Genomic DNA, 26,076 nt, shown 5'->3' with positions numbered 1-26,076 from the left:
AAGTACTTATGAACATACAGTTACACTTGATATGCACAGACCTATCCAGTGCGGAAAAAGTCCCAATGGTCTTTTTAAAAGTGAATACTGATATGACTGATAATTTCAAAGCATACACTATATAGTGCACTTACAGCTGTGTGAGCTTGGGCAGCTCTAGTCCTTTAACAGGAAGGTGTGTTAGTAGATTGCGACTCAATCTGAGGACCTGCAAGCTCCCGGCTAGGTTCCTAAACGCCCCGAACTCCAGGTAAACAATCTTATTATTGTTCAGGTACCTGGCGAGATGAATAAACATGAAAGAATAATGAAAATACAGTGCAGGTTTTTCAAATATGATGTGCGATAGAAAACACGTACAGATCTTTGATTCGTAACCCTGGAGGGAAGCAGTAGTCTTTTAGCTCGGTGATATTGTTGTGACTCAGATCAAGAGTCTCCAGAGCAGAAAAGTTTTGCAACAGGCTCCCCTCAAGTCTTCGGATTTTATTATGATGCCTAGAAGAAAAAGAACACATCTATTACATCCAACTCTATACATCGCTGTACAAACCTCCAACATGGTTACACACGACTATCTATCATTGTGTAAAACAAATCCAACATTCAGACAAAGTAGATTTGTCCACGATTAGTGAAGACTTACAATCCTTTAGTCACGTTATCACAACGTTTTTCGGTTTATAAGTTTGCAGGCGGTGTACCTATGTGAAACCATATGTTGACCCACATATCTGTGCTGACCCGCTCTAACCACAGGAGGCTCTTTCGAAGAGAATGTGTCAATAGGCCTTTGAAGCCCAATGGAAGCTTGTTTCCAGACACACCAGCAGAAGTGCCAAGTGACTGTGGCTTGATACAGTAACTTGATTTGTCAACACACATACGTGCACGTTTAAACTCACAGGGCCTGGAATCCCAAACAAAAGCCTGGGTATGGTGACAAATATCAGTCAGATGAAAGATGCATCTAAACCTCTCTGTGTGTTACGGCACATATACCTTTTTGTGCTACAGAGGGGATTAACTACCGACTAAATATATTACCGGCTACTTCTCAAATGTAGTGCATAAAATGACCAACAGTAAAGGTCTTGCACATCCAGTCCGAAATTTTCGTGTGCGTTTTTTTCGTATTTGGCGCTCATTACACAATGTCTCTGAATTGTTAAAGTGCCTCTCAAAATGCTTGCTACGGGTGCGAAAAATGCAGAAAATTTAACTCCGACCGAATGTTTTTATGACGGGTGATATTTTGGACGCCTTAACATAATATCCTCCCTTGCATTTAAAGACGAAAACCATTTTTCAATAAAAGCCCAGTTCAAATAACTTCTCCTCATTTCATTTAGAAGAGAATTTGTGCAGAAAATTGTAAAGAAAGCAAATTGTAGTTTGTCTTTCCTGAAATAAGCAAATCTGGAGACTAAACAAATCACATGTCCAAATGTTTTTATAGAACACTGACAATTCAGCAACAGCTTCCTCTCATGGGGGCTTTAGATTTCTGTCCTTGCTCATTTTTTCCTTCTCTTCTAGCTCTCTTCAGAATAGAGGCATGAGAACGTGACTGACTAAAGAATCACACTTGTTTTCGGCGGCCAAAGAAGGAATGGCGAGGTCAGGGCTCTCCACATCTGGAATTTGTTTTGGGGTAGTTTCAGCGTGAGCCATCTCTGCATTGTGGACAGGACAGCCTAATAAAAAAAGGATTACTTCTCTCAAAAGTGCAACTAAGAAGCACTTTGAAGCCAAATGGAAATGGAATTGTGTTGGGTTAACCCGATCCCTTTACATTGTGATGTGTACAACATGTTCTCCAGATTACAGCCAAACACAGTTAACATTAAAGAGAGTTTACTCCAAATGTGTCATTTCAAACCTGTATGGCTTTCTTTCTTCTGCAGAACACAAAAGAAGATATTTTAAGGAATGTTGGTAACCAACAACATGGGCCCCCGTTGACTTCCATAGTATGGACACCAAACCAGTGAGCCACTTCCTCAAAGATCCTCTTTTGTGATCCCCATAAGAAAGAGTCATCTACAGGTTTTAATTGTAATTGTGATGAATAAATGGATAAAATAATTCCCTACAAAAAGCATGCATCACTTATAAGGTGGCTTGACGTGTAATAGGGGTTAAAATGACAGGCGTTGATATCCAAGAATTGGTTCCTGTTAGAAGTGCTTCTGTAAGTCACTATAGATATAAGTCTGCGGGACGACTACTTGCAAATAAACTGGTCACCATAGAAATATATGGAGTGCCATTTAAACAACACGAGAGCATGATAGCACAAACTCACAATTTAAGCAATAATGGATTGTGGCTTAAACATTAACTTTGTTCTCCTTCACTATTCTCCATGAAAGATGATCATCGAGAGTTCCTTCGACACCTTCATCTTTAATGTCACACTTAACTTCCAAACACCTCCACTGCAATGAACACCTCTACAAAGCCCAAGCAGACACACCCGTACAGTAAAGACAAGTCAGCACCGGAACAACAAACCCAACTTATTCCGATCCCAAATCCTGCTTAAATCTCATGGTAAACACACGGCCCGCCGAGACCAGAGGGGATTTCTGCTCTGCTTGTCTCCTGGCAGGTGTTCTGTGGGAGCCAGAGAGACCGGCGAGGTCTTTCCCAGTAAAGACGGGACCCGGCTGACACGCAGATGGACTCCGGGTCGACCATGTAACTGGAATTCTGGGTGGGAATAGTGAGAAATAAAGAGGAAGGCAAAGACAGCAGAAAGACGAGCGAATAAGAGAAAGACGGAAGGAACGAGGGAAAGAAAAGGAGGGGTGCCCCCACTGTCCCACCTGAATAAACAAGACAGAGGGTATGGATGAGCGCTGTGCTCACGACACTACAGGATGTTCCTGCGACTAGCAGAGCGCCGAGATTCCACTGAGTAGCAGGTCAGCAGCTGGTGACCTTCACCAGGCAAAAAAAACATGCTGACGTTAATGAGAGAAGCGGCCCACTCTCATATGCTGAATCCACAAAACGGATTTCCGCAGGGATCCGATCAGATCAAAGATCAGACTCGCTTCAGTAGATTCCGAAACAGGACAACATCGCAATGAAACATTGGTCTATTGGTCTAGATTGACTCATTTTCTCACTTGTACTAGTTTGCGATTGAATTTGATGTCCTGAGGGTGGGTTCCAGGATGATCGGGATCACTGCCAGATGTGAAAGGTTGTGGTGAAAGAGAGTGTGGGAGACGATCGTTTTTGTGTGGTGTTACTTTGGTTGGATTAACCGTCAGAAGATTAACAGGTTAGCTCCTTTAGGCAGCACTGATTGGCTTATCTGCTTGAAAAGTAAAGAGATGAAATGAAGGGCCTTCAAAGAGCAGAGAAAGAGAGAGACGCGGAGAAAATAACCGTCAGCTTTTCCAATCTTCTATTTGTAAACATGCCTTTGTTCACATGTTGACCGTTGTCATCATAAACTTTTATTAGTTTTGATTTTAGCGGTGCATTTTTTTCTTTTTATTCCCTTTACTCTACAATGTATTGTAGGATGTCCTGATTGTGATAGAGGATGTTTCATTTTCAAAGAGTTCACTTATATGTTCACGTTGTATATTTTGGTTGCATTTGTGAGTTAAAATTGTAATCGGTTGTGCAAAATAGGCACGATTACACGAATAAATCGATTAATATGCCTCGAATCGAAACGTCATATCTCTGAATTCTTTGAGGTATCTGCAAATATCATATTACAGACAAGGAGTATCGACTTTTGAGAAAGTTAGCTATACTGTGACACTTTTTCATTTGCATGAACTTTTATTTTTATTTATTTTAACATTTTTGTAAAAAATGTAGCCTTTTGGGAAAGTTAGATATACTTTGACACTTGTTAATTTGCGTTAAAAATATTTATTATATAAATTTTATTCATTTTCTAGACTTTTGAGAAAATTAGCTATAATATGTGAGTTATTAATTTGCACTAAAATATTTATTCATATGTATTATAAAAAAAAAACTTTACTATGGCACTTATTAATTTGCATTAAAGTATGTATTTATATTTATTCTTTTTCTTCTTTATTCATCTTTTAGGCTTTTGAGAACACTATTTACACTGTGTGAGACCTTTTATTGCATAAAAATAACTTACTAAGTAAAATACAATAAAAAAATGTAATAAAGACTTCCACTCTTTAACTAATGTTAAAGAAATTGGGTCAAGATATATACTCCCTCCTCATATAAAACATATTATGTATTCTCATCGTGCATTTGTCTTACATGCTACATTTGTATTGCCTTTGCAGTAAAAAGAGTGAGATCATGTCTCACAGCACACTGTAAATCTAAGATAAAGATAAAACAGTAGATTAAAATCAGCAGAATGGCTACACCACTGTTAAAACACTTAACTGGAGAGAGGGAAAGAGAGAGCTACTGTTTAAACACTATGTCCTGAATTCTCTGTGGGTAACCCCGTGGCTCTCAGATGAAATGGAGCATTGAGGAGTTTGGTGACAGACGCTGCAGTATTTTAGTGCTGGCTCTGTGGCTCTATCACAGGGGTCTGCTGTCCGACAGCATTCCAGCTGGTGAACTCACAGGAGAGGAATTCGGAGAGCAGCACAGCTTTCCGAACAAGAGCCACGAGCATGAGAGGGGTCAGGTGTTCCTCTCACAGGTGGAAAATCGAGAACTTTTTTATGTGACTACCAGTTCCGGCCGCCCATTTCGGTAACTGACCTCGCCCCCTTCCCATTAAACCCTTCCCTGTTTGTACAGTAAATCATTTGATTGACAGCTACAGCTGGGTCGTTCTACAGCACTCAGCTGCGCGGCTCAAAAAAGACGAGCCCCTCCTGACTGTTCCATAGCAACAGGCCTCGAACCAGGCCAAAAAAAGAAGCAGCGTTCCCTTTGGACCTACATTCCCTGTTCATCACCCTCAGTTCAACCTTTCCCAATATCCTCCCAAAAAATGCATGAAATAAATTTGAATACAAAGCAATGTTTTTTTTCGCTTGTTCTTAACTGTAAATCGATGAGGTCACACCATGACAGCAGAACTGCCCGCAATAAAGACACCGATCGCTTTACCGCTCCAATGAATGACACATTTGGTAGTGGAGAGATATGTTACAGATTGGAACGTGATCCATGCGGAAGGCAGATTTTCGCTGGGATGTCAGTCAGTGTGATGGAGATACAGGTGAAATGGAGTACTGTTAGATCTACAGACCTGCTTAGATTGAACATGACTTGTAAAATCTGTTGTCATCCAGCTGTGAAAATCTAATTCTGTAAAGCTGTAAAGCTCACGGTGCTACAGCCAAGAAACAAACACACAAAACATAAATAATTCTCAGAGCAATGCTAGTAAAGGCAATCCCACAAGTCTGATTTTTACAACCCCATCCATAAACACATCACACCATCAAGAAGGGGTGGAAATTTTCTGGCATCCTGTGATAATGTATCATGAAACGTTACCACGATACGACACATACTGCTGTTATTTTTAAATGCTGTGATGCACAAAGATACTGTGATAAATAGCAATATGTTAAGTGTCGCCTCAGCATTAGAACACGACACACTGGTGTGTCACTTACATGTAGAGTGTAACGATCGTTGCCGCGGCGTCTCCGAATGAAGGGATAGATGTCAGCTCATTGTGGTCAAGCCTCCTGTCAATCAAACAATAGGAGAAAGTTCAGGTTACTTATGGCTTCATGCTGTTTATATTACAAATCAACAGCAAACATTTTAACTAAATCCATGTTTTTGGTTCAGTGGTAAAAAGCTTAATACATAACTAAATAAGTGAAATATTATAAACAATATTTATTATTAATATAGTGGCATATAATCATAATAATAATAATAATAAATTACATTAATAATAAATAGATAACATATTATAAACAATATTTATCATTAATATAGTAAAGCAAAAATATTACTAATTATTATTATCATTATTAGGATTATGAAAGTCATACCATTATTGCTATACAGTATTATTAATCTGTAGTAATAGTATTTTCAGTAGTGGTATAATAGTACATATCATTATTATTATAGTAGATAATCAATTATACATAAAATTCACATATGTCAAATAAATAGATTTTAAATATAAAACAATTCCAACAAAGGAATCAGATGGCCACAACACACACACACACACAAGGGAGAGAGAGAAAGAGAAAGAGAAAGAGAGAGAGAGAGAGAGAGAGAGAGAGAGAGAGAGAGGGGGGGGGAGAGGGGGAGAGAGAGGACCTTCTGGCTGAGGGCCAGACACAGTCCCTCGATGTATTAAATATTTACAGCGCAGGTTAGTGGCTGGTGTCGGGTGATGATGAAAGGCACTCATAATAGCAAACCTCTTCATTCCCAATCTCCGCCACTTTCAAGACAATAGCCACTAACAGAAGTACTTAAATATCCAATAGAAGTGACAGCACGCTTTAAAATGATTTATGACCAACTGTGGCTAATGGCTGTAATTAACATTATTACACCATTTAATTTACTTGAAATCAATTGCCTCCCTCCTTAGGGCTTTAGCTGTGGGAAGCTTTTCTAGTTTACTTTTGTCTACCACAAAGTTTTAATATGGATCTCAGACCTAACGTATAAAAGACGTGCTATGAGCTGAATCTAGATCCGTTTTCTCAGAAAACAAACACTGTAAAGTTTATGACGGCACAAACACCCTGGAACATTCTGTAACAGTGGAGAGCTTGCTAGACTGCTAATTGACTATATTAAAGCGGGACAGATTTACAGCTGATGCTGAACAGATCTACCGAAGTGTTCGAGAAGCGCTGGGAACCCAGGCTGTAATACTCACACTTCTCTGAGGTTGGGCAGATTGGAGAGGATGTCCGTATCGACTGCCGCCAGCTTGTTGAGGCTCAGATTTCTGAGGGAACAGAAAGAGAGGAGAGGGGGGATGAGAGAGAGACATTTCTCAAAATACTTCAGTCAGGCGCTCACAACAGTCTTCAAACCATCAGATCTATCGCACTAAATTCTCTCACCTCGCTATATCTACCGTGCCAGCCCTAGCTTTCAACGGGACACACCAGGCAGTAAACTACTAACAGACTATCAGTCAGGTCTATCGCTGTATCGACACTTATGTCCCATAAATCAGTGACATCAACAGATCTCTTAGCAGAACGTCATCTTCGTTTCATCCCGGTTTAGACGAACACTTGTCCGAAGGCTTCAGGATTGGGCTTGGCACAGCGTTGGCCTACCGCTCTCCCTGATGAAATGTCAGAGATTGATGGCGCTGTGATCTATACGCTCCTGGCTGTCAGCTCTGTGGTTTTCCTCCGCTGCTTGGCTACAGCATGCGCAGACTTTCTCTCGAACGGCCCGCACAATTCATTATTGTTTATATTTGGGAAATTTGGTTTATAAGACAGAATAAGGTTAGCATCAATAACACTCTTCAAAACTATTTACAGAGACACAAACAACGTAATCTGTGCTGTTAAAAATCGGTCACTCATATGCATGCGATTGTCAGTTTTGTGAGGCTACAGTTGGTTGTAAAGGGCCGAAATCGCCTGACACACTTTATTACATGTCTGTTTCACACCAAGAGCTGTAAGCCGTGGACACTGAAGCTGTAGATATACAACCTTGAGACAGAACAGACCCGGTGTACAGTCACCATTTCGTTATATAACTTCTCTATCCAGGACTGGAGAGTAACACGAAAGAAATCAAACACCACAAATTAAACAACACAAACAACAATAAAAGTATTTACATAATGCAGAGACAGTGTGTCATAGTATACATACATCAAAGCGGTTCAATTTCTCGCCACGGTCGCGGTCATAAACCAGCAAACCTATTGACTCTACGTAGCTATTTTTGTGGTTTATACAGGAAAAAATGTTGCAACGCTTCTGTGGCTTGTGTGTGTGTGGAGATAATGACACAGGGTACGCTACCCTGAAGGCAATCGTCTGACAGGGGTGAACACTCCAAAATTGTAGTCCTGTAATATAGGCCAATTACCTAATTATACCAAAGCAAAGTGAAAAATTGCAGGCTTTCTTAAGACTAAGCTCGCCAGGGGGCACAAATATGGCCGAGGAAACCATGTACAACACCAGTCGATAATCTTTCTTAGCCGTTTCAAGCTACAAATTGCAGAAAGCGAGCATTCTGAAACCGACACGATGGCTTAGCTTCCCATCCGACACAAAAGTGCATTCTCACACAGGGATGACTGACTGATGTTAATATTGGTTTCCACTACAGAAACCTGAAAATGACACCGACAGGAGGACACACTACACTTATTAAATCAAAGTATCACATTAATCCTTAAAACATGCTTATGAAATGATGAAAACATCCACTTAGATTGAAGATCATATTAAACTACAGAAATGCAAAGGACATTAATATGGTTCAAACTGTATTGTATTAAACTTTCAGATAGGATTGTGAGTATTTACTATGTGATTCTACAGTTGACTGGATTAAATAAAACGTGTTTGCTAATAGTCAAACATTAACGGGTGGAGCGAACGGAGAGGCAGGATTTAGAGAAATCACTTAGATGTTTTACGTATAACAAACGTACTCAATGTCATTCCCTCGACGTTCCACCGGTCTTCATGGGGATCTCATGATGTTTAAATTCAGAGCGGAGCTTTTCTTTACCAGTCAAAGAGGAAATGAGTGTTTATATAATCTCAGTGTTTTATCCTCGGTAACTCCCCTTCTCTTTATCTTATCAGATAACACTAACTTTCACGCCGACAGGTTGACCTCTGGGTATTAATCACATGCCTGTTGTAACTGTAGAGCATGTTTAACTACATCTTGTTTTCTAGTGAGATGGATATGAAGTTCTATTCTGAAACTGTAAGTGTAACTGTTGCTCTTTTGTTAGCTTAGTGCACGGATACACATCAAAGTACCGGGAAATTTGGTCATAATATGGAGTTAAAATATTAAAGCACTATTTCTTTTTAAAATGTGTATCTTCCTCACAGTTCTGCAGGCCAACTTTTTTTCACGTTGACTTCCACAGTAGTAAAAAGCTGCTATGGTAGACAATAGTGCTCCAAAACAATTTTTCCATCATTCTTCAAAATATCTCTTTTGTAAGAAATTTATACAGGATTGCACCGAAGGGAACATGACGAAAGAATTTTCATTTTTTGGTGAACTGTGCCTTTAAGGGAAAGTTATGCTTTTAACAAATGAACATGCCATCTTCAGAAGTTATCCATCCATCCACCTTTCTTCTCTCTAAACCAGAACAACCAATACATGGAAAACAGCTCTAGGACTTCTATTCACACTCCAAGTCATCAAACAGTTACATTTTAGTCAGAACAGAGCTCTTGCACATCTACAGGCTTATAAGGTCTATATTCAATTTAACCATTTTGCAGCTATGTAGACCATTATTACTTCAAACATAACAGCATTAGTACAGACCTGTAAATTCAGCTCGAACTTTAACAACCATTGATATTTCTTCTCGTTTCCATTAAACCTCTAGGCAATAGACCTACAGCTTCCTATGTCAGGAAACCAGAGCAGGAGACCATTCACACCTAATAGAGGTCAAAGTCATTTAGGAAACGACCAATCAGAGAGGTGGGAATAAAGAGTCATTCAAATGCAACAGCTGGTACTGAACTGGGAAGCTTTTGTGTTAAGGTCAGAATGATAATACTTTTGTTACTTACCATGTACTTTGTTTCATTTGTTCATTTAGTTTAATTCAATTTAAAGACATTTGGTCATCGCATTATGTAACCAAACAGATATGCTGGTTCCAAGTAATGAGTACAAAATAATAATCTTATCATCATTAGAAACAACAAATAAATGTATGTCTCGTATTCATTTTCTCCCCTGATGCATTGGTAGAAAGCTGGTCTTTATCTGTCCATCTTTATCGCTGAGAAATGTAGTGTGAACTTCGGTCTTTGGAAGTGTGAAATGATGTCAATGACAGCGCTTTATGATGTATCTGGAAGACAGAAGCGTCTCTTAATGCACCCTGTTTCACAGGGCCATAAACTAGTAAAAGAATAACTCTACCATAACACTGATTGAAAAAGAGAGCAACAGACTGGACAGAGACACACTTGCTTGGTTAAAGGCGAACAGCTTGTGCCCCTTTCTCTCTCAGTTTCCTGCAATAAAGACCATTTACAGCCCGGCAACACCACTGATAGCGAGCCAGGAGCTTTTGCGTAGTGTCTAAACAAAGCAAAAGGGGGAGCGAGACTATCGGATCTAAAGTCAAGATCATGGCTAGATAAAGATCATTGGGAAACAAATGCTAAACGGGGAGAGAGAAAAAATAAAACCAGTAGACAACAAAACTAAAAAACACAAAACTCCAAGACAAACTAAACAATCTGTAATGCAAAGGGGACTAAAATTGGGCATGGATGATCTCAGAAACCGAACAAAAGGTCTCCGCTCGCCATGGTCCAAGCCAGAACCAAAGTAATGAAGACGCCAGACAAAAGTCTAAGACACAGAACACTTGATTAAAAGCACATTTGTTTCAATACAAAACCTAATTTTTAAATCGCTTAATAAAACCCGGTCTTAAGACCCAGGTGTTGACTGAGGAGTATAAATAGGTCTTGGATGCAAACCACCTCTTGACAGACTATTCCAGAAAACTTCAAAGTGAACATAACAAGTGATCATTAGGTTGCCGATTCTTACCACTTATAATGTTAGCAAAAAGGAAACTCTGGAATAACTGCACTACTAGTTTAGCCGGAAATGTCAGAGTGGTCAACTTCGGTAGTTCATTCATCATATAGGCCTACAGTATGAAGTATGTCTGAAAAGTAATTTTGCGAGACTTTTGCATAATTAACAGGGTTAAAACTGTGCATGTGCCAGCAGAGTTCAGAAACAAGGTTCTGGGATTCAAGCCTATATGACTCAAAAGAGCATTCGATTCTATACAAAGACATTTGTTGTGACATTACATGACATCCCATGCCATCATATTCATATTTAATCAATTTATACTAATTCAACTTATTTATATTTATAACATATATAAAATAAAATATTATATACATTAAATATGTAATTATTTATAATATATATATATATATATATATATATATATATATATATATATATATATATATATATATATATATATATATAAAAAGGTGGTATACAACACACACAGTGTCTGTATATAATATAAATTATATAAATATATATAATGCAATATAAACCAGTGTTAAAGGGATAGTTCATCCAAAAAGGGACGTTCCGTCATCATTACTCACCATTCTGATATTTCATACCTGTATGAATTACTTTATTCCGAAGAACACAGAGAAAGATATTTGGAAGAATGTTAATAATTTTCAGTTCTGGGACATCATTGACCGCCATAGTAGGAAGAATTAAATGGTAGTCAAAGATGCAGGACAACTCTTGTTCTCCTAAATTCTTCAAAATATCTGATTATGTGTTCAACATAACAAAAAAATAACATTCTTTTCCTGCTATGGTCATTGGTGGCCAAGAACTGGACGGTGACGAGCATTCTTCCAAATATCTTTCTCTGTGTTCATTGGAAAAAATAAATGTAAACTGATTTGAAACAACCTAAGGGTGAGTCTGTGATGACAGATTTTAAATTTTTGGATGAAATATCCCTTTAACATGTACATACCCACCCACATGTTGGCATAAAACCACTGGGAAGTATATACAGACGTGAAGGGGTAACTCTACAGTAAAGGCAAGAATGTTGAGTCGTGATTTTGGTGTGGAGACCAATTGCTTTGAGTGCTCTATAAGGCCCGTTTCTCTCCAATTCTCTCACCCCTCCCCTTGCCTTCACTCTTTTTTTTATGTCTTCTCCAGATCTCCAAACTCTTACCAGATGTACAGAATTCACAGATGAGTCATCCATCACTTGGAAGACAATTGAACAAAGGAGGGGAGAGGAGGAGGTTCTCGAATGTGCCTCAACAGAAACACAATCTGGAATATTTGTTTGATCCAGTTGGTATTTCAATTCTATAGTGTGGCTGCCTGTCCTCTAAGATAACATTTATCTAAGAGCTTAAATTACAAACGCAACAGCGTTTTAAACAAAATTTGCTTTGTCAGCTCCCTGTTAAAACATTGTAACAGAAGTTTTGCGTTTTATTCAAATAGCTCTTCTTGGCCACCAATTGAGTACCATCGTAGAAAACATTTCTTTATAAATTTCTTTGTTCTGGTAAAAACAAAATATATTTTGAAGAATGTAGGAAAGCAAACCGTTCTGGTGCACTTTTGACTGCACTTGTATTTTTTCCTACTACGGTAGTCAATAGTGGCCAAGAACTGGATGGTTACAAGCATTCTTCCAAATATCTTTCTCTTTGTTCATCAGAATGAAATTTGAAAACAACTCGAGGGCGAGTAAATGATGACAGCATTTAGTTTTTGGGTGAACTGTCCCTATAACAGATGCACCCATTCATTTTTTTTCTCAGTTTCTCTTCCCCATGGCATCGCAAACCTGTATGACCTTAAAATAAACAGATCAGGTGCGTTAAAAGCACATGAGGGCTAGAAGATTACGGCAATTTCTAAGATGATATCTTTAATAAACAAAGGCTGATAAAAAAGACTTCATGTCAGACAGATGACAAAACAATGAATAAAAAGTCTACTTTGAGTGACCTTGAATGCAGTGAAGGTGCTGTTAACCTCTGTGCCTTGCAGGCCAAGCCAAACACGACAGGCACTCCTTCATCTCACAACTCGATAACACAAGCAAACTCTGCTTTAGGCTATGACACAAACCTTAACCAAAGCAGTGCAGTTATATGTCATGTGTTTTCTGAAAAACTCGATTGTGACTTGTTTTATTGCAGTTTAATGCAAACCTGGTCAAAAACAAAAGGATTTAACAAAACATCCATTAAAACCAGTTTGGCTGCTGCCGACATACTAGAGACTGTTTTCACAAACTAAAAGAATAAACAATGGAAAGCTGTGGACCGTGACATTGAATCAACTTTTCGCCAGGCTACAGATGTACCACACCCTTAACATTCAGTAACTCCACAACAGGTGACAATGGCCATATAAAAAGCCACAGACACGCGCATAAACAAAAACACAACTGATCACACTTCACGGTGGTGAGAACTTTCTGGTGGGCTGTTTACCAACCCTGAAGCGGGGACCCAAACCACACTCGCACATGTGGCAAGCCAGGTCGCACATACAAACCAACCACTTCCCCCTGAGCTTTTAAAACAATCGAGAGGGCCACCGAAGGGTCAGGAGCCTGTAGTGAGAAACAGGGCTCGTATGCTTCATTTTTGCAGCCCAAAATGTTTCCATCATATGGGTTTTTAAGTGTGCTGTCAAAAGTACACTTCACAGTATGCTAAATAAATAGACAAAATCAAACAACCATTTAATCTGACATGTACATAATTCACCCAGACTGTTAGGGAGTGACTGCTGCTCACTGTAAAGAGCCAAGTGTATGACTATTTGCCTCTGATAAATGTTCATTTGTTCATTCACCTTGGATCAAGTGCAGGACATATTCAAGAGCAATAACTTCTATTTAATTAAACAGCAATTCAAGACGACTTACTTTCATTTTTAGAATTTCATAGGTGGAGAATTCATACAATTCCATCATGACACAGCAAAGTTAAATTTATCCATGGATTTATGAATAATCATTTTAAGCATCTCCCCCTTTCTTGGGTTAACCAGACACGTTCTCTCCTTGAGTAACGCTATAAACCACAATCTCCAACCCACTCTGCATCTTAATGGAGTCTCAAGGTGCATATCCACACTTAAATTCACAAATGGACATGTGATGGCTGGCGATGCCAACGCCTTGCCACTTCCTACCGTCGCCATCAAGGTCTCTTCGCACCACAGGGGAGCCATTAAAAAAATGGAAAGAAAAATTGGCACTGCAGGGAAACTATTTGAACAACTGGAAGGTATTACAGCTTGATTTTATACTCCGGTCATGTCCACAGGGTTTTTCCAACTAGTGTTTTTTTTCTCAACTTGATTGATAGATTACAGATGGGCACACCTCTTGTCCTGTAACCTCAGAATTCAGCTTCTGTTGGATGTGTCAGAACAAAAGTAAAGTACAAAATAGAGTAACATGAATAGTGACAAAAGGGATAGTTGTAAGGTTTATAGAGGTTAAAAAAGTGGTGATTTTAACACACAAATGTGACAAATAATTTCCTCTGGTTAAACTTCTTCAGCTGCATGCAGCTCGAAGTAAAAATACAGTACAGTATTGTCTTTCTGTTGTAATAGTTCATTTATTGCTATTAGCAAAACATTGTTGATGTAGGAACAGTATGTAGATAAAGTATTTATAAACTTGTAAATTAAAGGAACTAAAGTATAACTGTTGTCTGAATGCTGTCTGTTTTGAGACCTGTAAGTCATGTGAATAATAAAGAAAAAATGTCTGAGTTGTTCTGGAAGATCAAGATTTTTAAATTAAAAATATACCAGAAAAGTTAGAAGGTTAAAGAAATGTTAACTAGTGTTATGTTTGTGAGTTTCACGGGGGGGGGGAAGAGAACTAATGGTTACCTTGTTTTCTGCAGTCAATGTTTGCAAATAAAAGGAGTCATCCACTTTTTGCCTTTTGGTTCAGTCTTAGGAAATTTTATGTTAATTATTAGAAACTGTATAATCGGATATATATCGGTTATCGGCTTCCAATGTGAAAGAATCATCGGTTATCGGCCAACAAGTGCATCCCTACCTGTCAAATTACATAAGTAAATATTCTCTAAACAACTTTGAAAATATACAAATTGTCTCTGCTTCACAAAACACAGCTTTCAAAAATGTTCCCGCAAAATCTAAACAGGCTTTATGCATGTTACGAACATACAGGGCTAAACTAAAGCACTCAGGCAGACCAGGTCATATTACTCAGCAGTAGGTTAGACAGTCCTTGAGGCAGAACATCAACAAAGCTAGCTACCTGCACAATCACTGCCGTCTAAAGCCCGATATCATGTGTAATGAATGTTTCACAGCCCTGTCGAACAAAGGACGATTATTTACCAGTAAAACACAATGCCAACAACCCTATGTCTTCAAAAAGTTAGCCATAGTTTCCTTTGCATTGTACCTTACAGTGAAGTAAGGCCCAACAAATTCACTTTGTCTAATATTTGCCAAACTGCAAAACAGATAACTCGTAGCTTATGTGTTAAAACTTGTTTATGCCAACTATCTTTAAACCCACCTTTGACAAGAATACGAGATAGCTGCCGTGCTGTGAGAGCTACAGACAAGACAGGTATCTTCAGCAGTGATGAAACAAACAATAAAGGTGTTAAAGATAATACTGCGCAGTAAAATCGTTCCCTTTGAAATTGATACGATTGTGATCTCAGCAGCTAAAGAGCATACAAGCAGATTACACCATAGTTTTGCCTAGGTTTCAAAGATGCGTTACACAAATCTAACAAGGAGGAGGAGAAACTTTAAAACGCGTTGTATGGTTTAAAGAAAAATGTTAAAGCAGACAACGAAACATTTTACCTGCAACAACGAAATTCTTGTGTTAAGAAAATGATCCTTTGAGATATATCCAAGAGTTTACACACTGTAAGACAACAGTGAAATAAACACTGCCACTGTTCTCTTTTAAAGGATCTCAGTGGATCTGTGGGCCACGATTAATACAAAAACACATTTAACATCCATAATCTGTGATCCTTTTTGAGACAAATGCAGTACTACTAACAATGTACTGTCTCAGTTACTTCTAACATAAATGTATACAAAAAAAGTATTGAATGAAATATTGTTTTGTGTTAGTTAGTGACTAACTACTAAAAAACAATCCTGTTAAAATCTATGACTTTTGACATGATATTAAAACCAGAAAAAGCCTTTCAAAACCAAATTCAACTGATATGGGATATTGAAAGATCATAGATTATAAACGCTACTCTTCTTGGTGCCCCAGAAATGTATAGATAGTGATTTAAAAGGTTGACTCATATCATAGAAGCAGGCCCCCCAAAAACTTTCCAAATTTCTGTAACTGACTTGTGCCATAACAAGCAGGTCAGTCTTATATATGATTATTTTAATACGCTTAGAAACTTTTATGTAATAAGAAAAAAATGATATGCTTGTTGCAATAGCTGTCAGTATTAAAAGTTAAGTGAGAGAATGAAAGACATAACCAGACATGAAACTGGACACTTGTCATCTGTCATTCTGTGACACATTTTCTTTCCCGGACGACTTTAAATTAGAGGTGTTAAAAGAACTAAAGAGCGTGTTATTAGTCGTTTGCCGATTATTGGGTTAATTTCCTTCAGATATTTCGTTGGGGATATTTTAATTTACTTACAAATGCACAGTCCTCTTAGGCAAGTCTTGTGGGACATCTGTCATGTCCAGGTTACTGCAGTCGGTTGTGTCTAGCGTACACGTACAGTTTTGCGGACACGGTGCGTCCGAGCTCAAGCCATAATTGATTAACAGTTCCAGCGTTAAAACCCAATAAAACACATAGTAGGAAAGTGATCCCATCCGTCCCAGCCACGCCGCCATTTTGTATCCAGCCGTCTCAGCGCTTAACGACCGGTTTCTCTCAACCGCAAACGGACAGATTGAGGTTGTTGAGTTCCTTAGAGTTCGCGTTCATTAAGTTGTTTGTTTACACGACGGTAATATCACATTATATTGCGTTGGTTTTAGCCAATGCATGAGTCCTGGACTTGAAAACAGTTCACGGTTAAATTGTATCTCACGTAAATCAAAGGTGAATCACGACAAGGCAATACAAGAAAGTTGTCCAGACGCCAAAACTAAATGCAAGTTGCGAGTTCGCCTTAAAAGGTTGAAAAGAGGGTCTGGATGGGGGATACGCGCTTTGTTTTGGCAAGAGAGACTCAAACGTAAGTTAGTTGGAGTAACTTAAACCGTCAGCGCTGTTTCTGAAGTTCTTGCGGTGTGTTGCTCCCGGTGTTTCGTGGTTATAAAAGGTGAAACCATAGGATATCGTGTCCATTAACTCCATAAGTACGCGCTGGAAGAAAGTCTGGTATCATCGGCGCTCAAAACAAACTTTTCCTCTTGAAAAAAATCCCACAAACTTTAAGGCTCTCGCGTCCTCGCAGATTTGATGGCAAGTTCCAGAAACGCGCGTTGATTCTGTTGGATCACGATGGTAAATGGTGATAAAACGCGTTTTAACGCAGCGCGTACGCGAATCACGTCCAGTAAATCCGTTGTGAACTTTGCGGCTCTCGTGTTATTTAAGTGTCGAGGAGCTTTTTATCTCGATCTCCTTCCACGGTCCGAAAACTCCCGATAATTCACAGATTCGCTTCGCACTTCTGATCGTGTCCAGCGCTTGTTTTTAACCCGACCAGAGTTTACTTTCTTTTAACGCTCCTGCTCCCCACGTTGGATACATCTGAAGCGATAAAGATTCTGCCGTCCGGCTTTCCCATTGGTTCACTGGAAATGATGGACGGCCGAACTCAGGATTTGACTGGCTGCTTTGGAGCGCACAGGCGCCAGGATTTTCGACGTGCCAGGAGCCAGCTGTCAGTCAATGCGTGTTAGCTCCGCCCATCTTTCCCACCCTGAGTGCGAAACGACACCGCCTCCTTTTGCTCTCAACGCGTCTTAAAGCGAAAATGAGCGAAGTTTTGCATACGATCATTAAAACTGAAAAGTATATTACAGATGGAGAAAGAAGTCAAGCAATTTTTTCTCTAAACTATATCAAAATAGGCTTAAATATTGAAATACGGTATATGTGACCCTGGAACACAAAACCAGTCTTAAGTAGCATGGGAAATGTTTTAGTTAAAGACATTGTTTGGGTCAAAATTATTGTTTTTTTTTATGACAAAAATCATTAGGATGTTAAGTAAAGTTCTTGTTCCATGAAAAATGTTGTATATTTCCTATCTTAAATATAAAAACTTTATTTTTGTGAGTGGATGGCCTGGCACATCACCTCTGATTATCCACTTCGAAGGCAATTTTCTCTATATTTTGTTTTTTTTGCTCCCTCAGATTGCAGAGTTTTAAACGATTGAATCTCCGCCAGATAGTGTCCTATTCTACCAACTCATACATCAATGGAAATCTTATTTATAAGCTTTTTTAGATTATGTCCAAATCTCAATTTCAAAACTGGTTTTGTTGTCCAGGGTCACATATTATGTTTAACCTTTATTTTGACGTTTCCTGAAGCAGTGTGATTAAAATTATTAGATACATTTTCGCACATAATGTTTTTTTCCTTAATATTACAGAAAATTTGTAAACAAATGTTTCCTCATTCGCAGGGACAACAATAGCATATGCATTTAATTTGTGTTGTTAAAAAAGCGTTAATCTGCTGAAAAATATTTATACAAAATAAAGTGTCCTCTTCAACCTAAATGGCATTTGGTTCATATAGATAGGACTTCTGTTCTGAGAAAAGAGTCAACATGCTTTCCTTTATGATTTATCTGTCAGTCTGCTGACTGTAAATCATTTGCTTTACAAATAACTTGAAAGTGACAGCCAGAGAGACAAAGAGACCATAAAGTGCAATAAAGAGACATAGGTTTGTGCTTTGAGGGATAGTATCAACAGCACAAGTATACTTTAAAACCATCAATAATGCTATATTTACATGCAGAAGCACATGCTGTTCACACAAAGAAGGATAACTCTAAAGTTGTAAATCTAACTATAGTTAGGGTATATATTATATTATATCTCCGCACCAAAAGAGAATAACAGTATTTTATACTAAGCTCATGCAGTTTCACATTTTAAATGTGGGAGTCTCTTGGATTTTGGCTCTAAATGTTTTAAGTTTTTTCAGCTGAAAATATCCTTAAAAGCTATTCCAACAATTATCGTTATAATTATGGTTGTGGTGTCTTTAAGAAATAGTTTACCTGCAAAATTAAAATTCCATCATCATTTACTCACCCTGTTGTCATTTTAAATCTGTGTGATTTTCTTACCCCTGAAAAACACAAAAGAAGATATTTTGAAAAAATGTTGACACAAGAAAAGCGTTGGTCTCCATTGACTTCTATTGTATGGACACGAAACCAATGCATGTCAATGGGGACTAACGGTTTTCTGTTACCAACGTTTTTCAAAATATCTTCTATTGTGTTCTCCATGTCATGCAGGTTTCAAATGACAGAAGGGCGTGTATGACATCATTTTCATTTTGAAGGTGAACTATCCCTTTAAATTGAGAAGGATCTTTAAAGTTGTATTTCTTTTTCATTTTTGGTGTGAACAGTCTATTACAGTCATTAATAGCGCAATTTTTTTGTCCGAATTGATTTTATGATGTCTATTCATTCTCAGCATGTGACAAATTTGATGCTTAAATTGAAATAAATAACCAAAACAAATGGACCCTTTTATAACCCACATACATTTAATTCAGCATGATACCTGAACATTCCAGCAAACACTCACTTTGGGATTGTTTTGGATCTGTTGAGTACATTGGACATTATGTGCCAACTAACTAATGTGAGTATCTTCCTTTTTGCTATTCTCTTTCTCACTTATTCTCGTTCTAGTGTTCCGCAGCTGGAAAAAGATAAAAGACACCCATGCATGGTCTTGCACAGATGGTGCAACACATAAAGACATTCGATTTGGTATACTTTTCGGAAATAGAAGGAAGTCAAGTGGGCCTGAATTATCAAACACCAAATGATTCAAGGATGGCAAGATGGTGTTCCATCTGTGTGAGTTTTGTTAAGTGCGTTATCATCTTTGCGATGCTGCACTGTGTCGATTTTTCATGCTAGCCATGCAGGAATCTTCAAAGATAACGTTCCCATCTGCTCAAGCTATTCGTCAACAATAAAACAGAGAGGCGTGAAACAAAGCCAGCACGTTGCGCTTTCCCTGGATGCTTAACGGGTGTGCACCAGCGAGGAAATGCCTGGGTTAATAGGAAGCAGAGATACTTGCACATCACGTCCAATACAAGAATCCATGCAACCCAAAGAAAAAAATCATAAAGACCTGAATTTCATATGGGGTTTCAAATGATGATTTGGTAATGATGTAAGATTATTTAAAATGTTGAAATGATTATCAGGACTAAGCCATTAATATAAGCAGCTGACTGATGACTAATCTTGAAATATATAATTTGCAGGAGAGGAAATACATTTGCATTCAACTATAATAGATGCAATAAGCTTCTTAATCTTAATTAATTTATACAGAACACAAATTGTAAGTATAGATTATAAATTTGTTAAATCAGTTGGATACTGAACAGAAAGTACCGGCACTGTTTTTTCCCTGTTGCTGTGTTTGCAACTTGCATCAAGTCCGACATCTTTCTTCAACAACAAGTGAGCAAGTCAGTCTGTTATTTTGTGTTTCTTAAAAAAAGGCCTACAGCATATTGCAAAAGACGTATTGATAAATACATTTATTGAAGGATTTTCATTGGAAACACTTTGGTGAGATTTTGCATGTTGATACACTTCACAGTTCTATCCTGTTAATATGGCCAATATTTACAATAACTGAAGAATACTTGTAACCAAACAGTTCTTGCCCACCATTGACTACCATAGTAGGAAAAATTACAATTGTAGTCAAAAGTGCCCCAGAACTGTCTGCTATCCTACATTCTTCAAAATATCTTCTTTTGTGTTCAACAGAATAAAATAAATGTATTCAGTTTTGGAACAACTTGACGCTGAATAAATGAAGACAGAATATTCATTTTTGAATGAACTGTTTGGTGAACTGTTCCTTTAACTCTGACCTAAGCTTTGCACAATTTTGCAGGTCTCCAAACAAGAAGGCGTTGTATTTTGTATATTTTGTGTGTACACTAACATTTACATTTCTCATCATTGTTTGTTTAAAAAAATGAGTGAATCTCGCCAGCTTCTGCCAAGTTCTTTTCATTTCCCACAGATTGGCACGTATACCGGCCAAAAGTGAGCGTGTTGAAAGACGTCTCCTCTACGACCTGTTCTTGACCGCTACATGTTGCCCATCACTTGATGTCATCCTAGTCGAAGGCATGCATTGTTGCAGCAGGCTTTTGTCAACAGCTTGCTTGTATTTTGTTCCCGGTAAGTGTTTAAATAGGCAACATCTACCTGTAGTTCATATGTCCTCAATCAGCACACACATTCAGGTGTGATGTATTGATACTGTCTCCAATATGCTGGCAGGGAGGAGAACACAAGACTCGCACAAATGCTGCGAATCTTTTGTTTATTTGGATAGGAGTGTTTAATAAGGGACGACTATAGAATATGTGATAAAAGAAGTGATGGTCTGGAACAGGTTTTTTGTGTGTGAAAGGTGACTTCTGTATGGCCGAGCTTAACAGGTGACGCGTCTTTTGTTTAGCAGAATTCTTTTCTTTTGTCTTTTTTTGTGTGACACATGTACCCATGTCACTTTCTTTTTAAATACAGGCTGGGTGCAGCATGTGTACGTTAAGAACTCAGAGTGTTAAAAGATTTTCTACAAAACTCTTTTTTTGCAAATAATAAATAAACTTTATTTACCAATCTATCAATATGATATTAATGACAAAGTAATAAAAGGAAATCAAAGTGGTGATTGATGGCTTTACACGGCCGATAGAACTTTCTGTTTAAGTTTTGCTGCAGTCAAAGGTCTGGATATGCAGGATTGATGTTGGTGGGGAATAAAATCATACGGGAAAAGGGATCGTTGAGCAATTTTAACATGAGACATCTGGGTTGAGGACAATGTCATTTTAAACTTTACACAAGGTTTACGGTATTATCAAAGTATTGAATCTACAGAAACTCTGTTCATATATTAAATTACTTCTTCGGTGGAGACCATTGAATATGTAGACCAGGGATATTCAATTTATTTAAAGTTACACAATTCTTTCCCCCATCCACCACAAGCACATGCTGAGGGCCCAGATCTATGGGTCATTTTTCTACATCATTACTTTATCTTAAGTGGTTGGTGAGCTGTGGGGAAGTGATCATTACAGCTTTGCAGTTGGTTGGGGTTGGTTGTGGGGGTATAGAGAACGGGTGCAATCTGATTGATCTAAGAGGCTCTAGAGATTAAACTGATACTGGACCACTGGGTATAGATATGGAGGCAAATTCTGGTCAGACTGAAAGGGTGTCATGTGAAGCTGAAGGGTGTCATTTCCACACCACTAGTCTCACCACATAATTGCAAAATTAATGATTGTTGTAGCCTGTTAACAGTCACCCGTTCCGTGTACGGGACACCTGAGTTTGCGTCAATATTGTGCATGTAATTTCTAATCGAATCATGAAAAACTATATATCATTGGAATGGTCAAAGACTTTAGAATACAGATTTCTTTGGTGTTTTTTTTAAATAATTTATGTAGGGAGAGTAATTGATTCTTTTTTATAAAGAGTGTGCTCAGATTTTTTGTGATCCTTTTGCGACCCGTATTTTTTTGATGTATTTTTTAATCAAAGAAAAACATAAACTTCTTTTATTTATTTTTTTCCAATAAAAAAATATTTTTTGTGTGAGTGTGATTTTTTTTTAACAATAATCAGCTTCTTTTCTTTTTTCAAACGAGACCAACCGTAAGTCTGTATTCCAAAGAATTCATGAGTTACTGCTATTTTAATTCCAACATGCGTTTTCATGTGTAGGCTCAAAAAGGGCTCTGACAGGTAACAGGAGAAACGTTTCTTGACCACTTTCCATCATTGGGGACTGTTTGTCTCACTATAGACGTAAACAGTTGGTTGAGGCAATGATGCTGTGTTAATGCCCTGACAAGCAGAAAAATCCCTAACAAATCAAAATATTCGAAGACTATAGTCAAAAATATAATCCAAATATTAAATAATACATTGTAATATTGTAATAAAGTGCTTATAATTTTCATTATATGAAAAGCCGGAATTCCTTACGTATTATTCAATATATTGTGATCTTGTTTTTAGTGCTGTCAAATCGATTAATCACGATTAATCACGATTCATCGATTAGAAAATAAATATTTGTGTTTATATCATAAACAGCATGTAACAAATGTGTATCTGTAACAAACATTTACATTATTTTGTATATTAATTTAGATTATTTATAAGTTATACGCTATACTTAAATTTATACGTTAAGTATTTTAACAATGATTCAGACATGCCAAAAAGTTAACATATAATCAAATGAACTTCATTATCTATTATAAATGTAATTTTGTAAGTGCAACGGTGCATGAACTAAACTGTATAGTCCAACTAAGAAAACCCCAAAAGAAATCCAACTCCATTCAAATGATCCAGAACACTGTGTTTCTTAGTTTCTACCTCTTCCTTTATTAAACACAATAAAAGAAGGAAGGTGAAAGAAAGAAGGAAGACGAGAAAAAAGCAGAGAGAAGAGGCCAAAGCCCATTAGAGCTCTGAAGATCACGCATGCTCAGCAATCCCAAACCCATACGTTTAGCCATCTGCAGCTGTGAAACCTTTCTCTCGCGTCTTCCCTCCCTCTCTCCCTCGCTCTCGCTGGCTCCCTTTCTTTCCCAGACCTGAATAGAGCGGTGCTGAATAGACCTGGCCAGGTCAACTGAATAGTCCTACCGGAGGGAGGGGTGAGAGCGGAGCCCAAATGAACTGGAACCCCTACAGACTCCTCTGCTCCTGGCCACGGCTATGATACGGAGGAGGGGTGAGCTGCGTTTAATCGCTCATAATAGAAATTAGCATGGTGTAATGAACCCGTTTCCAAAGTCCATTATTTGCTCAGTTCAAAGAGAGGGGTGACTTTGTAGTTGGAATCCGCAAGCCCACGCCACATATCAAAAGAAAAGCATTTGTCAAAACTTAGTACAACTTTGTCAGCGCAAACAGTGATTTCCTCGTCCTTTTGCACAGGACGTTTGCATAAATCTTGTTTAGCTTTATAGGAAAGAAATGTAGTTTTTCTTTATTTCTTTTAGCAAAAATCAAGTTCCACCTGGTTGTGTTGACTGAGAAGAACATCGGCAAGGAAAGAGCGCAGCCCTGGCATGTAAGTTCAGCATGATTCTACATATTTATTTAGCACTCAATCAAGTCGCACAAAGCATATTTTAAGATATGAACACACTGTTTTTGTCTCTCATCCAAGCAGAACTGTCAAGACGCCACATGTGTGCGAAGAAATGTATGTTGTTGTACATGATTTTTTTAACCTTTTCCTGCTCTTTATGGTATAGTTCATCCAAAAATGACAATCTGTGTCTTCATTTACTTGCACTCATGTCGTTCCGAATCTATATGACTTTTTCTTCAGTGACACACAAAAGGAAAACTAGTTTTTATACAATGAAAGTAAATGGGGACCAGGGATTGCCATGGTCACACTCACCAATTACTTTCCTTTACTGTAATTTAATTTGAAAGCTTGGACATGAGAATAAATGACACATTTTAAGTTTTAAAGATAAAGATAAATAAATTCGGACAGAATTAGCATTCTGTTTCTTTAAATCTATTTGAAAAGATTCTCTCTACTTTCCCAGGTCTCCCTCCAGTTGTTTGTCCCCTTTATAATAACCCACCTCTGACAAGACAAGAAATTACACCGCACTGATCTCAGACCTGTTACCCCGATGACACCCCAGCTTTGGTAAAAAAAACTCTCAATAGTAGTGATTTTGCCATTGATTGCTGCAGCTGCACAGCTCATGCTTGTACCCTAAGGCCTCTGTTATAGATAATGGGATAATTGTTGCCACCTTCTGAACATTAGTGACCCACAGCGGTGTGGGGTACTGGAGGGATTGGTAAAATATTTGCTGAAATTGGTGTACAGGGAAACTGTGTAGCTATGTTTTGCATGAAACATCCCATAGTAAAAAACATTATTAAAATACATGAAAAGTAAGACTGCTTTTGTGTCCCATGGGTATCAGAAATTTCAATTTAAAAATAAATGTACTCAATTTGAGCTGCTCAGTTGTTTAAGACACAATCTTATTTTATTAATAATAATAATGAAGGTTTTACAAAATATCAAAGAAAATTGCATTTAAATCCACTTTATAAAAAATAGACGCTTTTGGGAATTTTGTGTTATACAAATTCATAAACTTGATGATACTGGGGAAATCGCAAGAAAACGTAAGAAAAAAAAGTTTTTACCAAAGGTGTTCACCATACTGATATGTCAAATGCCAATGGTTGGTTAAAAATACATGTGAAATTTTAAAGGACCATTGTGTAATTTTAGTGGCATCTAGCAGTGAGGTTGCAAACTGTAACCAACGCTTAATCTACCCCTCCCCCTCCTTTTCAAAGCACTACGGAGGCTGAGAGAGGATTAAGATGTCGACACGTTTTTACTTCTTTCCCGAATGAGAAATGCGCTCAGTAGAGCAGTTTGTCTGTTTAGGTCTAGAAATAACACGGCGAATTCCATGTAAGGGGACCCGTGGTGTAGATAGAAATAGTTCATTCTAATAATAAAAACATAACACTTCATTATGTAAGGTATACACCTCTTAAGACATGCTATGTATGCAACCCAGTCTCACGGCAGTTCGTGACATAGACACGAAATTTGGAATCTAATTTTGCTAAAAAGGTGAGTTTCACAAGGTGGCAAAACAACGATAAATGGCTCCACTAACTCCGCCCCTAAACCTTACATCACAGGGGAAAAGTCAAATCATAACAAAACATGAGATCATAGGGAATAGGAATTCTCACGAATGAGCCATCTTGTAAAATAGGTAGGTCACGAATATCCATCAGATTACGTTGATATGTATTTATTTATACAAAGCTAAGATACCGTGTATTGAAATACATTAGATTCTTGCTGGTGACACGAATGAAGGGGAAAATTCAAGCCACTAAACACGAATTAATAGATTACAGTTTGTGACTATGTCATGAATTCCCTTGAGACTGTGTTGGTATATTAAATTGCATGTCAATAGATCCTCCCAAAATTACACACTGGTCCTTTTAAGCATAGTTTTCCAAATCAGAGTTGTCACATATATTGCTC

At 37.9% G+C, this 26,076-nt stretch overlaps 1 protein-coding gene across 2 annotated transcripts in view; it reads right to left on the bottom strand.

The window, feature by feature from the left end:
• lrig1 (leucine-rich repeats and immunoglobulin-like domains 1) overlaps positions 1–18,121 on the bottom strand; it is a 31,930-nt gene extending 13,809 nt beyond the window's left edge. The window contains exons 1-5 of one of the 2 annotated variants that reach the window (XM_056734615.1): positions 16,421–18,121; positions 6,854–6,925; positions 5,610–5,684; positions 361–498; positions 135–278 (exon numbers count right to left, since the gene is read on the bottom strand). In XM_056734615.1, coding sequence (XP_056590593.1) covers positions 135–278; positions 361–498; positions 5,610–5,684; positions 6,854–6,925; positions 16,421–16,623 — 632 coding nt within the window. In that variant the 5' untranslated portion in view covers positions 16,624–18,121. Of the gene's footprint in view, positions 1–134; positions 279–360; positions 499–5,609; positions 5,685–6,853; positions 6,926–7,043; positions 10,856–16,420 lie in introns of those variants that run through there. The other variant, XM_056734616.1, reaches the window with a different exon arrangement.
• Between the last annotated feature and the right edge of the window lie 7,955 nt (positions 18,122–26,076).

This window comes from Triplophysa dalaica, chromosome 21 (genome assembly GCF_015846415.1).
Source record: "Triplophysa dalaica isolate WHDGS20190420 chromosome 21, ASM1584641v1, whole genome shotgun sequence".
Classification (NCBI taxonomy): domain Eukaryota; kingdom Metazoa; phylum Chordata; class Actinopteri; order Cypriniformes; family Nemacheilidae; genus Triplophysa; species Triplophysa dalaica.
Note: the sequence above shows the minus strand (reverse complement) of the source record. Positions and strands in the feature narration are given on the sequence as shown.